The following is a 12,527-nucleotide window of genomic DNA, read 5'->3' on the forward strand; positions in this document are numbered from 1 at the left end:
GAGCACATATTGGTGAGGCCCAGGTTGATCCTGCTTTTTTTATTGTACATTCATTCAAAGCAATAAAATTGGGTGGGATAATCAATATTTTTATTGGCGAGGATAATGCCCTTTTTCAGTATGATCAATCTTGTTTTGAGTTCCTTTTGTATAATTTCTCCACTCACTCACTGGCATTATTCAACCCCAGAATGATCCCAGTAGGATAAGCATATGCATATATGGTGACTAAGTTGAGAGTTGATCCCAATTAATTTCATAATGATGTCTCAATGTCGTCACCATTTAGCTTCTTTATGCAGCAACTCATGTAGCAATTATGATGTACTTTTAGTGTAAAAAAGTTTTACAATTGTATTTTTCATCATTTTATGATCTTCACATTTTCTTTAGTTGTTAATATAGTTCAATTCATTAAAAGAAATTGTCAACACAATATTAAACAATATTAAATGATGGAGAAGGATCAGTTTACAAATTTTTTTAAAAAATTATATTAAGTATGACCAGTCATACACTCTTGATTGAAGTATGACCGATCATACTTAGTGTAGTTTGTAAACAAAAAGTTTGTAAATATCACCTTCCCCTCAAATGATAATATAACCTTTTTAAATGGGTAAATGAGGACCAACTTTGGAGCAAAAGTAAGGTTGAGAGGTGACAAAATCACGTAAGAAATGTAATGGGAGTATACTCATGATAACTACTTGTTAAATATGTAGAAAGGAACATATCAATGAAATTGAAGATGCATTAAAAAATAATGCTCTTAAATTGTTTACCTACACTACCAACTAATCTCCCGAGATTGAAAAGGAAGCACTCACAGCAATTCTTCTGTAGTGCTCTGCAAATTTGGATGAATCTTCTAACTATTCTTTGTCGTAATGATTATTGCATGAACCAAAACAACGATGCTACTTGTTTATTATGAACTTTAATCGTTAGAAAGGGAACAACGGCTATAAAGCTCGAACTTGTCCCTCTCAGCAGAGGTAGGAGAGGCGAAGGGAGTGGGATAAAGTAATTGTGCTAGTAATTGATATTATTAAATATTTAGTTGATTCTAGTAACTCCATGTAGCCATATCAACATTATGCTGTCTCTTAATTTGACCATATGGAAGATGACAACTTTAAAATAATTCTCTCAAAGTAACATGAAACTTCCTAGCTAGAAGCAGTGTTGTAAAATTCGATCCGACCCGGCCGGGTCGACCCGAGACCTAGTAAATCAGTCATCAGACCGGTTCGGGTCAAGCATTGGACCAGTTATGTATTGATCTGGACAAAACCGGTCGAATCCGATCAAAACTGGTGACCCGGTGATCCGGTCGAGTCATGCATTTAAAAAAAAGAAAAAACCAAAAAACCAAAATTGTTTCATCTTGTCAGAAAAAAAATGTAGAACTCATTTATATTTATGGAAATTCTGAGTTACAATTTAAATTGACATAGTAATAGCGTGCATTTTTATTTATTTATGCTTCATGCTTTTGAGCATATTTAGTGAACCTTGTTTAATTCATTTTAGATATGGAGAATATAATTGAATTTATATGTTCATATATATATATATATATATATATATATATATATATATATATATATATACATATCTGGGTCAACCGATCAGACCAGTTACCCACCGATCGTACCAGTAACCTAATGACCTAGTACCCCGACCAAGTCGATGCCCAGATCGGGTTTAATAACACTAGTTAGAAGTATCATTCCTAACTGACTTTTTTAAAATCTATGATCCATTCGTTTTTATGGTAATAATAATCCAAATCAATTGTTTTACACATTTAATAACTATATATATTACAGCTTGAGATATATTCATCTTCGTCCATCAAAAAATTACGTCGTTTTGTTTATTTATTTTCTTATATTAATTGATTCACCTTTAAACGATTATGATTTTCTTTTTCTCTCTCTTCCTTTATCACCATTGATCCATCTTTATACGGTTATAATTTAGTAAACAGAAGCAACTTGAGAAACGATAAGCCTATATTATATATTTAGTTATATTATTTTGTGATTCTTATGATATAGCATATCTCAGTATATTATTAGAAAATAATGCATCCATATGTTATTTATAATATGTATTAGATAATATACAATATTTTTATATTCTAAAAAAATAGAGAAAAACAGAAAAAAAAAAATGTTGGATAAAAATAGACCTACAATTACAAAAAGTTACAAATTTTTATACTTTCAATTAACAATAAAAGCTAAAATATATTTACAATAGATAAGAAATTTATAAATTCAATCCAATCACTTGAGCCACGTGTTGCCTTGCTAACAGTTATGCAAGTCGTGCGCAAATATACGCGACAACAAATAATATAAGTTTTTGTGAGTCCCAATTATCGTTCCCACAAGGATCTTTGGCGTTTTTGACTTTGAATGAAAATTATAATTGCTAATCCGAACTAAAAATAAAACAAAATCAGATTAAGCAAACTGCTATTCCAAGCCAAGTGCAAGGAAAATATTTTTGAGAAGCTTTTCTTTTTCAAATAAAGATTCAGTTGTTGCAGAAATTTGAACTACTGACTGGAAATTAATTAAATGAAAGCATTGTAATTTTTTTTTTATGATTTTCTCTCAAGTTGTAGAATAGAAAATTAAAATTCTGATTTGAGCAAAAATAAGAAGTAATAACAAAGAGTGATTTAAAAACAATGTTTAAAAACAAGTTGGATTTCAATTTTCCCTTCCCTCATTTGCTATTAAGTTGCTTTGACAGAAAATAGATGTTGTTTTTTCAACAGTTCCAGCTTAACAAAAATACTCAAACAAGCATTGTTTCCCAACAACGGTTTGTTTTTCCTTCCATAAATAACAGATGACACATCCCTGTGTCATCTATTATTACAAGACCTTGAAGCACCATTTCCTTAAGTTACATGGGAGTAACTTCATCCCTAGAGCCATACCCATTGAGAAAGATCTCACTCAACTTTCCATGTGCTTACAGTGAGGTCTAGTATGGGTTATTTTCCAATAAATCCACACCACTAGCAGTAGCTTATGTGTGGCCATCACATAATAAACTCAGAATAAAAATACACAGTAAACAAGCTGAAAATTAACACTTTAAGCTTTAAAACAGCAACTTAATAACAAATGAGTTCTGGGTACTCTTTTAACCCAACTCTAAGAAATTTAGCTCATTACCAAAGGTTGATGAGCATACAAATAGCAAATAGAAATTACAAACATGAATTTAAAAACCTACGAACAAAGAAAATTAAAAGGCAGAAGCTATATCCAAAGAATAGCTCTACTACAGTGCTCAGAAAAATTACACAAATTAAAAAACTAAAAATCAGAACTGAAAACAGTAAAATAAAATCAAAAGAGACCGAGAGAAGAAGCTGCCTACAAAGCTTTTCCTCCTTCCTTTTATAGCTGATGCTCCATCATGCAAAGCGGTCCACACCTTAGCCCTCGCGTGTGCTCCATGCTCTTCTTAATCGTGCGTCTCCTTTGCACGAATAGCAACCGCACTCCAAAGGAATTTTTCAGCTCACACTCCTAACAGATTACAGCTCACCAAATCGGTTAAGGATTGTGTTTGGATTTTTCTGTATCAAGGGAAATGATTAGGGTCAGTGTGTAGGTTGGTTTGGTTCTCAAAATGAACCGTGGGTGAGGCTAAGGTTCTGTGGCTTGACCAAAAATTAAAGGATGATTCGATTTGTTGGTTCGATTGAAGAAAAGAATCCGGATGGATGGCTTGAGATTGGGTTTGGATGATGTATCAGTTCACAGAGGTGTTGTGCTAGGGTTCACAAGTTTTTCCTCTTTTGTTTTCACGCTTATGAGCCTTTTTCCTTTCTTTCTTTTGTTTCTTCATTTGGGCTTCTAATGTGCTTTGTAATAGAGCGGCCCACTCTTTTTTTTCATTGCTTTTTCTATTCTTTTCTTCCCTTTTTGTCCTTCTGACTTGTAATGTAAAACTCTAGCCCAAGTCTTTGTCTTTTTTTTTTCTTTGCTTTGCTAGGAAATAACAACTTGGGCATGAAAAATACAAATACAAGCCCATTAGCTCCACATTTAGAATTGTTCATCTCAATGCAATTTGAGGTTAATATTATACACAAAATATTATTTTCAATTACATTTTCACATTAAACCACGTGTTCTAAGTCACATATCATGGAGTTATCACCACGTACCCTAAGATTTTCTTGATTATTATTGAAATGCAGCATATTTGCTCCAACGTTAAACACCCCCAAGCAATTATTGAAAGCAAGAGGACTCTGATCAAATATATAATATATATTATTATTCAGAACAAAATTCCACTCAATATCCAAATTGAAATTCAACAAAACAAAAAAGAAGAGGACTTAATTAGAATTAAGGAACAAGATTTGTCTGATAAGTGGCGCACGTGATATGAGTAATTAACAAAAGACAAAATTTCACGTCCGAGCCCAAAATGATATTATAAGGTAATAATTTTTAATGAGGTCTTCGAAGGCTACTTTATATCTGACTAATTTGAAGTAAGTTGGATGAGTTTATTTAAGAAGCAAAACTATCTCAACACCTTTTATTTTTATTCACAAGATTTGAACTTTAAAAACTCATTTAAGAGACATCCAACTCTTTATTTTTCAAATAATTCATTTAGGGAAATATTATAGTTATAAACTTTTTGTTTACAAACTACACTAAGTATGACCGGTCATACTCCAATCAAGAGTGTATGACCGATTGTGCCATTTGTAAAAAAATTTTTGTAAACGGATCCTTCTTCATTCATTTAAGAAAAATATTAATGATTGTTATTAGCGCTTTGCATGTGTGTTGTCCGCTACAAAACTTTATTGGATGCAACAGACACAAATAAGTGAGTCCCACTTGCTTAAAAAAAAAGCATGTCAGGATACAGAATTGTATCTTAGTGTTACTGTAGAATTTTTTTTTTGCAATGACAGTAGAACTATAAAATCCTTGTTATTATATATATATATATATATATATATATATATATATATATTAATATATATATATATATATGAGAAGAGATTTTTTGACTCTAGAGTAAGACTTACAACCGTTAAATGGACGGAAATCAACGGTTGAGATGAAGAGTAAGAGTTGTAAGTCTTACTCTAGAGTCAAAAGATTCATCCCCTATATATATATGTGTGTGTAACAATGATCACTAACATTTCTGATTGTTATATATTATTGACTTGTAACCCACAATTTGTTGGGTTTTAATTGTTGCAATTAGGACTTGGAGACCTGAAAACCATGCCAAAAGTGACTCACCAACCGTGAAGCACATCACCCTTTCACATTGTTGAAGTTGACGAATTGATCACGTACGCATAGACCTAATCCGAATTAAAGAAGGCTCCCTCTATCGCCTAATGCTTTTCAAATAATCATTCAAAGTAGCATTAATGACAATTTAGAAAATCAGGTTAACTCCTTTTTCCATTTACAGAATTATTGGCCCAAACTTCCATACTATAGACTTCAGAATCTAGACCCTCCAATTCAGGAGCTCATTTTATATGGGTCGGAACTTCAAAGTTTCTGTTCTAAAATGAAAAACAAAATAGATGGAGAGAGAATTTGTAAAAAAGAGAAGAATTTAAGTGAAAGAAATTTTTTCCGTTTTGAGAAAATGTACACCTAAAAAATTGTTGACCGGGTCTATAATAAAAAAATCCCCAATCCAGATTGTATATGATCCTATACCCTAATATAACATCTTTCAGGTTACGTAATTTGCTAGTAGTGATTCGTTAGCACCGCAGAACAAATTCAAGAATATGACGTACAAAAATCAATCCATACCTAAGTTTAACGAACAAAACAACCTAATTTCAACGTCTCAAGTAAGAGAATTGAATTGAAAAATTGCTTTCAATAATTTTTAAAATAAAAAATGGGGTCCATTTTTTGGACTTTGACTAGCATGTAGCCATCATATAGTCTATAGGCTATATATAATATAGGAGGAGAATTGGTCCACTTCGATAAATGAAAAAATGATTTAAAACCGATTGTTTGGTTACACAGATTTAGAAAATGCAATCATCAGATCAAAAAGACCAAAAGGTCCCTTTGTCTAGAAGTAGAGCATAGAGATCTGTCAAAGTCAGAGAACCAACCACAGTTGTTGTTGAATCTTCTTTGATTCAGTGTCTGCTTCGTAATTGAACACGTGGAGCAAACTTCTTCTTCTTTTTAATTTTTTTTTTAATTACGAACCAAACTTCACCGACACCATTCCACTTCCTATAATTATTTTATGAATTTTACTGGAGATATTATCTCTCTAAATTAATGAAGAACGTTTTTATAAAATTAATTTAACAAAAAAATAATTAAATTTTTTAAAATATCCTCCATAATCTTTTCAATTAATTTCTCAATTCCCGATGTAATTTAAAGATTTTTGAAGATAATTTTATTTTCTTATGACAGGAGAATTTTTTTTTATTATATTACTCTTTTATTTTCAAAATATGAATTTATTATTTTATAATTTATTTTAAAAATAAAAGAATAATTATTTTTAAATTTTATCATTTCTTATTATTCTACAGCGTAAAATAATAGAAAATATTAATAAAGTGAGAGGTTAATTTAATCATACGTACTTATATTCTCAAAATTCAAACTATTTAATATTTATATGATCCTATTATAAATAATTTAAATGATTAGTAATTTAAAATAAAATTATTATTATTATTCTACCTAAATATGTAACCCACCAATTATTTATTTGTGACTGTTACAAGCTATAATTATAATTTAAACAGTCAAACCGCCCCACCCAGAAAAGGAGGATAGGAAGGGTCAGAAACTAATGTCTTTTTCCTTTCTTTTTTTTTGAAATATTATAAGTATGAATTAAATTGTTTATAAATTTTTACAACCAAATCATAATTGTTGATTTTTATTAATTTAATACTTAGAATTTATCAATAATTAATAATTAATTATTAAATATGATTTAATAAATTATAATCGTTAAATTAATAAAAATTAACGATTAAAAATTTATTATAAAAATTTGTAAATAATTTAATTTATAAATATAACATTCATCTCATATTAATACGAGTTTTACTAATGATCGAGTACACGTATTAAGTAATGAATTAAAAATTAAAAAAATCATTTAATATATTTAAATTTTAAAAATTATTCTTAGTTACATAATAAGTAACTTTAAGTTTTTTTTTTTTTACTTTTGATATTTAAAAAGTAACTTTAAATAGTAATTATTTTGAGTCAGATGAGATTAACTTAAGGAGCCGTTTGGTACGAGTCATTCTGCAGGATTTTCAGGAAACTGAATTTTTCTAAATTTTTAATTTTTAGATATTATCATAAATTGAATGTAAAAATCATATTTCTGAAAATCGAGATTCTCGGATAAAAAAAAATTTCTCTTCTACCAAACGCCCACTAAGAGTAAAAATTTTGCCCACACCTGTTTTTACCACTCATAAGAGTTAAATATAAAATTTTGCTTATAAAAAACTAAGCTTCTTAGCACTTGGATTTGTAAATGTTAACTTCTTGTTTTGATGAAAGTATAAATAATTTTATACATTCAGCACTTACGTAATTTTCTTATTACTTCCCTCAAACTTAAAACTGAGTTCTAATTTCAGGTAATAAAAACTACTTACCATATCAATCCCTACATTATAACCACCTGAAACGCACTTTTAACTCATGAGCAATTTCTAAGAGCCTGTCTATCAATCCATTTATTATAATTTATAACCACCAGAAACGCACTTTTAACTCATGAGCAATTTCTAAGAGCCTAGCTAATTGGTACATTTTTTTAAGTTAAAAATTATTTTTAAGTTAATTTCTTTAAAAAAGCTTAAAAAGTAAAGCCAAAAAGTTATATTAAATCATTATGAGGGTTTTAAAGAAAAGAAGATGAAACAATTTGCTATTAGATAGATTATTAGGTTAAACGATAAAATTAATAAATACAAATTTAAAATAATGGTGAAATTGAAAAATAAATATAAGAAGTCTAAAAAGTAAATATATATGTTAAAAAAGTTCTTCTTGGAAGTTTTTAATTTGTATCTTTTTATTTATTATAAAAAATTATAATAAGAGCTTTTTTTTGTAAAAATATGATTGATTAAACTTCCGTTTATAAGTAAAAAATAAAATAAAACTTCTAAAAAAAGTTCACTAATAATATAAAGGGCTTTATTAATTTTAAGTTATAGGTGAATAATTTTCTCCAACTATAGAAACAATTATGGGTGAGGTCTACTCATTTATAAAAATTAAAAATAAAATTAAACTACACAAAAATCAATAAATATGTAAAAAAGAGATATTATTTTATGTTACATTGGAATAATATTAGTAACATAAAATAATATTTCCTAATATAAATGGTTACACTACTATGAATTATTGAATTGCGAAACGCAAACATGATATGAATCAGACAACACAATTTGAACCACGTGTTCGTTTTGCTGGGGACAAGTTAAAGGACAAAGAGTGATGGGGAATTGGTGCCAGTGTTGTTGAATTACTTTTTCGGGCAATTTGTGATAATTTAAGTGAAATGATTGAACGAAGGGCACTGTTTTAATCTAAAATAAATAAATAAAAACAAAAAAAACATAAACATATTATTATAAGATAAAATTATTTCTACAGCCGCGCACATATAACAAGTCAGGATAGAAATCCGAATTTTAGAATATGTTCCTTATATTGATATTTTTTAAAAAAAATAAATAATAGGACCCACTTTTTTATGTCATAGCAGCTCTGCCCGCTGTAGAATAAATATCCTCTTATTGAAAATTAATATTTTATAAAACAGAACAATATAGTCACATGGAGTGAAATTTTTAATCACAAAAACGTGTTTCATTATTAGTATATTATGCATTAATGCTATGCCGAACTAAATATCTAAAATAATAGTATATGGTGCAACTGATACAGCAATTTGGATTACAGTGTGCGTATTAAAAATATTAGAGACGATATATCAGTATAAATAATCTATAGAATTTTATTAATTTCATGTAATATGATAGAAGCCTTCTTATACTATAGATACAATCATGTGTGAGATCCATCCATTTATAAAAAAAAAAAGAAACAGCACAGAAATCAATGTATGTGTAGGAGAAAAAAACACATTCCTAATCTAGATTGAAATAATTAAGCATGACGTGTCGGTGATCTGACTAGTGTTTTTATAAGACTCAAATCCGAAAGCATTATTGTCCGAATATTTTGGCTTGAGGGCTCATCAGCTGTCTAAACACCATCTTTGTTCTTTCTTACACTCTCTCTTCGCAATTAAGATATAAGAGAAGCCTTTGAACACACACACAAAAAAAGAAAGATAAAAGAGAAGCCTGGAGTAGTTGATCTTTGTGGGTGAAAGATAAGATGAATACAAGTTCTGTTCATTGACACACACAGTGACAGAGTTATATATATATATATATATATATATATATATATGTCTGATAATAATTGTTTGATGAGATTAGATTAGATTAGAGATAAGAAAGAGAAAAAAGAGTGATAGGTCTGGCCGGGTTAAAAAGAATAAAGGTGCCATTTCGGCATAGGAGGAAGAGCAAGAAGAAGAAGAAGACACCACCAACACCAAGAGTCAAAGACAAGTTAATGGATATTTGGCACAACATGATTTTTCCTGTTAGGCGTGTCTGGCTTGCTCTCTCTTCTCGCCTCAAACCTCGCAAAAACGGTATCTACTTACTATCTTCCTCTCTTTACCTCACATAATACTCATCTTCTCATCATCTCTACTTTTCTTGTCTCTAGCCACACCAACTTGTTATGTTTTCATCACTTTTTTTGTTATATATAATTATGTATATATATATATGTGTGTGTATTCTGAGAGCCAATTCCCCATTAACGGTGGTGGTTATTTAAACATCCATCACATAGAATATAAACCATACATGGAAATAGAAGGAAAAACCATTCCGCAACCCTCTCTGTTTTTTTTCTTCTCTGTTTTCTCAAATATAATGGATTTTCTCTATCTATTTTTGCACACAAGTCTTCAATTCCTCCTCTTTCTACTGTTCAATACTAATCCAATTGCTATGGTTTTGTTTTGTCCCTTTTTATCTGAAATTACTACAAGTCTAAACTTCGTCTCAGAACTTATTTTGACCCTGGATCCTCCCCAGCCATTATCTTCAATTCAAGCCCTCAAATGCGCTCAATTCTGCATAATATAATAATAAAAAAGAAGAATGACACGTTTACAAACTTATAAATTACACTATATCTGACTGGTAATATTTTACTTAATAGTGTTTCACTGGTCAGAGATATGTAATTTGTAAATATTTTTAAACAAAAAAATTGTAAATACAACATTCCCTTAAAAAAGACAAGTAATTTTACCTTTTTTTTTTTATGTCTATTTTCTTCTATCATTTTTTAATATCATTAAATCACAGAATTTCAAGAGAAAAAACAGAAAGATAAAAGTTAATTAAGATTCTAATTTAACGGTGTTTTAACGTGGTAAAGAAAAAATAGACAAAAAAATAAATAAATAAAACAACCTGTCCTAATAAAAATATGAGTTTTTATTTTTTTCTGCCCACTTGTCTTTAAAGTCGATTTTCTAGGCGTTGGTTTATTTAATGACAGAGACGTGCACTGATAAATATTTGATGCAGATTAACAAACACCACCAATGTTTATGTGTGTCTCTTTATTGCCTATCGATTATTAAAAGGGTTGCTTAATTTAAATCCACTAAGCACGCCACTTCCAGACAAAAGCAACCACATATAAATTACACGTGTATGCCTGCCTAAATACTAAGTTATTCATAAATCATACTTTCCTACATCACGGACACGCATTTTAACTACATTTTTCCGGCCAATATGCCCCCCCTGCTATTTTTCCCTTAATATGGTTCTTTACATAACAAGTGGTCAGTGATAACTAAACTAACCTTTGATCTGCCCTGGCACTGAAAGACGAAGATTAAGATAGGATCTACATATTTTTCAGTGCAACTTTATGCCCCCCAACATTTCAGTGGTGGCCTGAAAACAACATCAAAGTATATTTAAGGGAAATATAAGTATTATGTTGTAGGAAAATGGTTATATCATGTTATAGACACAATCAATGTGGATCCCACCATTTTTAAAATAAAAAGAAAAGAAAGTGGTGGGATCCACATTGATTGTGTCTATAGCATGACATAGTTATATTCCTACAACATGATTAGTTCTATTTTCCATATTTATAATGACCCGCTTTTTATAACACACAATGGCCTAGAAGTGTACTTGTACCGCAGTCCAAGTTTAGTGACAGGACCTATATTTGTTTATTTTTACATCAATGCTCTTCGTACAAGTGAAAAGGATCTCAAAAAGAGTGTCAGAAAATCATATTGTACTATTGCTCAATATATAACAGGAAATTATTGATAGTGCGCTTTTTAATTATGAGAAGCACTAACATGAACCTTTTGTTTGCTGCAGGAGTAGGACTGCTGAAGCTTCAGGATGATGTACAGACATGTGGATATCAGGATGTGCAAGTGATGTGGGAAATGCTAAAAAGAACCGAAAGTGAAGTTATAGACAATCACCATAAGCGCAAGCAATTGCCGTTTTGGAGAATTTTTGTATGGTCCAACCATAGTGAAGCTTCATCAGAATCTAGAAATCACACTTAAGTTTTTCATGTTTACAAATAAAATAGTCTGCAACATTGCACCATTGCAGACGCATAATTCTTGTTTACTAAAGCTAAAAGTCCCGAGTCACTATGATAACAAAATCATGAGGTTTCTCTAATTGTACCACTGTACCTGTGACAGTAATATGTGAATATGCCAATAGTTTGTCAAAAGTCACACCCAATATATAGCTTTTGGGGAATAGCTACTGCTTCTTAAAAAACAAAGTAATTTCATGTCACTCACATTTAAACGACTCCGTAAAGCCGAAAGATTACTATAAATAACTATAGTTACTGTTAGTAACATGATTATCTCTGTGCCTATAAAATAAAATACAAGTTAGAGAGTAATTAGAGTAATTAAAATTTGGGGAGGGGGCTGAGCCTTTAGCCATCACTGTTCCCCCGCATTCCGTATTAGTCCTATAGCCGGCTCAAAGAGTCGAAGCTCGTGGGGATACCGGAGGGAGTCAACTCGTCTCAAAGAGATAATTAGGGTTGGGTAACTCCAAAAAAATCCTAATTCAAAACTTGTCACATGCTGTAGAAATGAATGCATTTCGGTGATTGTAGTGTAAAATTTATCTACATTTAGACAACAACTGTGTTCAAAGACGCAAACAAGTACATGATGTACGTGATTATCACAGAAACATGGATTCCCCTTCCAGTCCATTGGATTTTGCTAGCCCACACAGCAATCGAGTTAAAATGAAGATTTGTGCGATTTTGCTTTTCATCATATTTAATTCC

The 12,527-nt window shown here is 30.3% G+C and overlaps 1 protein-coding gene across 1 annotated transcript; it reads left to right on the plus strand.

The window, feature by feature from the left end:
- Positions 1–9,467: 9,467 nt before the first annotated feature.
- On the plus strand, positions 9,468–11,971 carry LOC133315506 (uncharacterized). The gene is made up of 3 exons (XM_061517143.1): positions 9,468–9,477; positions 9,589–9,792; positions 11,573–11,971. Exons 1-3 carry the CDS (start codon positions 9,468–9,470, stop codon positions 11,767–11,769), a joined length of 411 nt encoding a protein of 136 aa, XP_061373127.1. The 3' UTR covers positions 11,770–11,971.
- The last annotated feature ends 556 nt before the right edge of the window (positions 11,972–12,527 follow it).

Source organism: Gastrolobium bilobum, unplaced genomic scaffold, assembly GCF_033153095.1.
Source record: "Gastrolobium bilobum isolate Gb01-03AN ecotype WA unplaced genomic scaffold, APGP_CSIRO_Gbil_v1 utg2933, whole genome shotgun sequence".
NCBI classification, from domain to species: domain Eukaryota; kingdom Viridiplantae; phylum Streptophyta; class Magnoliopsida; order Fabales; family Fabaceae; genus Gastrolobium; species Gastrolobium bilobum.

Excerpts from the sequence above, each read along its gene's own strand:
- LOC133315506 (XM_061517143.1), top strand. Across the intron at positions 9,793-11,572 it reads CCTCAAACCTCGCAAAAACG|GAGTAGGACTGCTGAAGCTT; the intron begins GTATCTACTTAC and ends TGTTTGCTGCAG.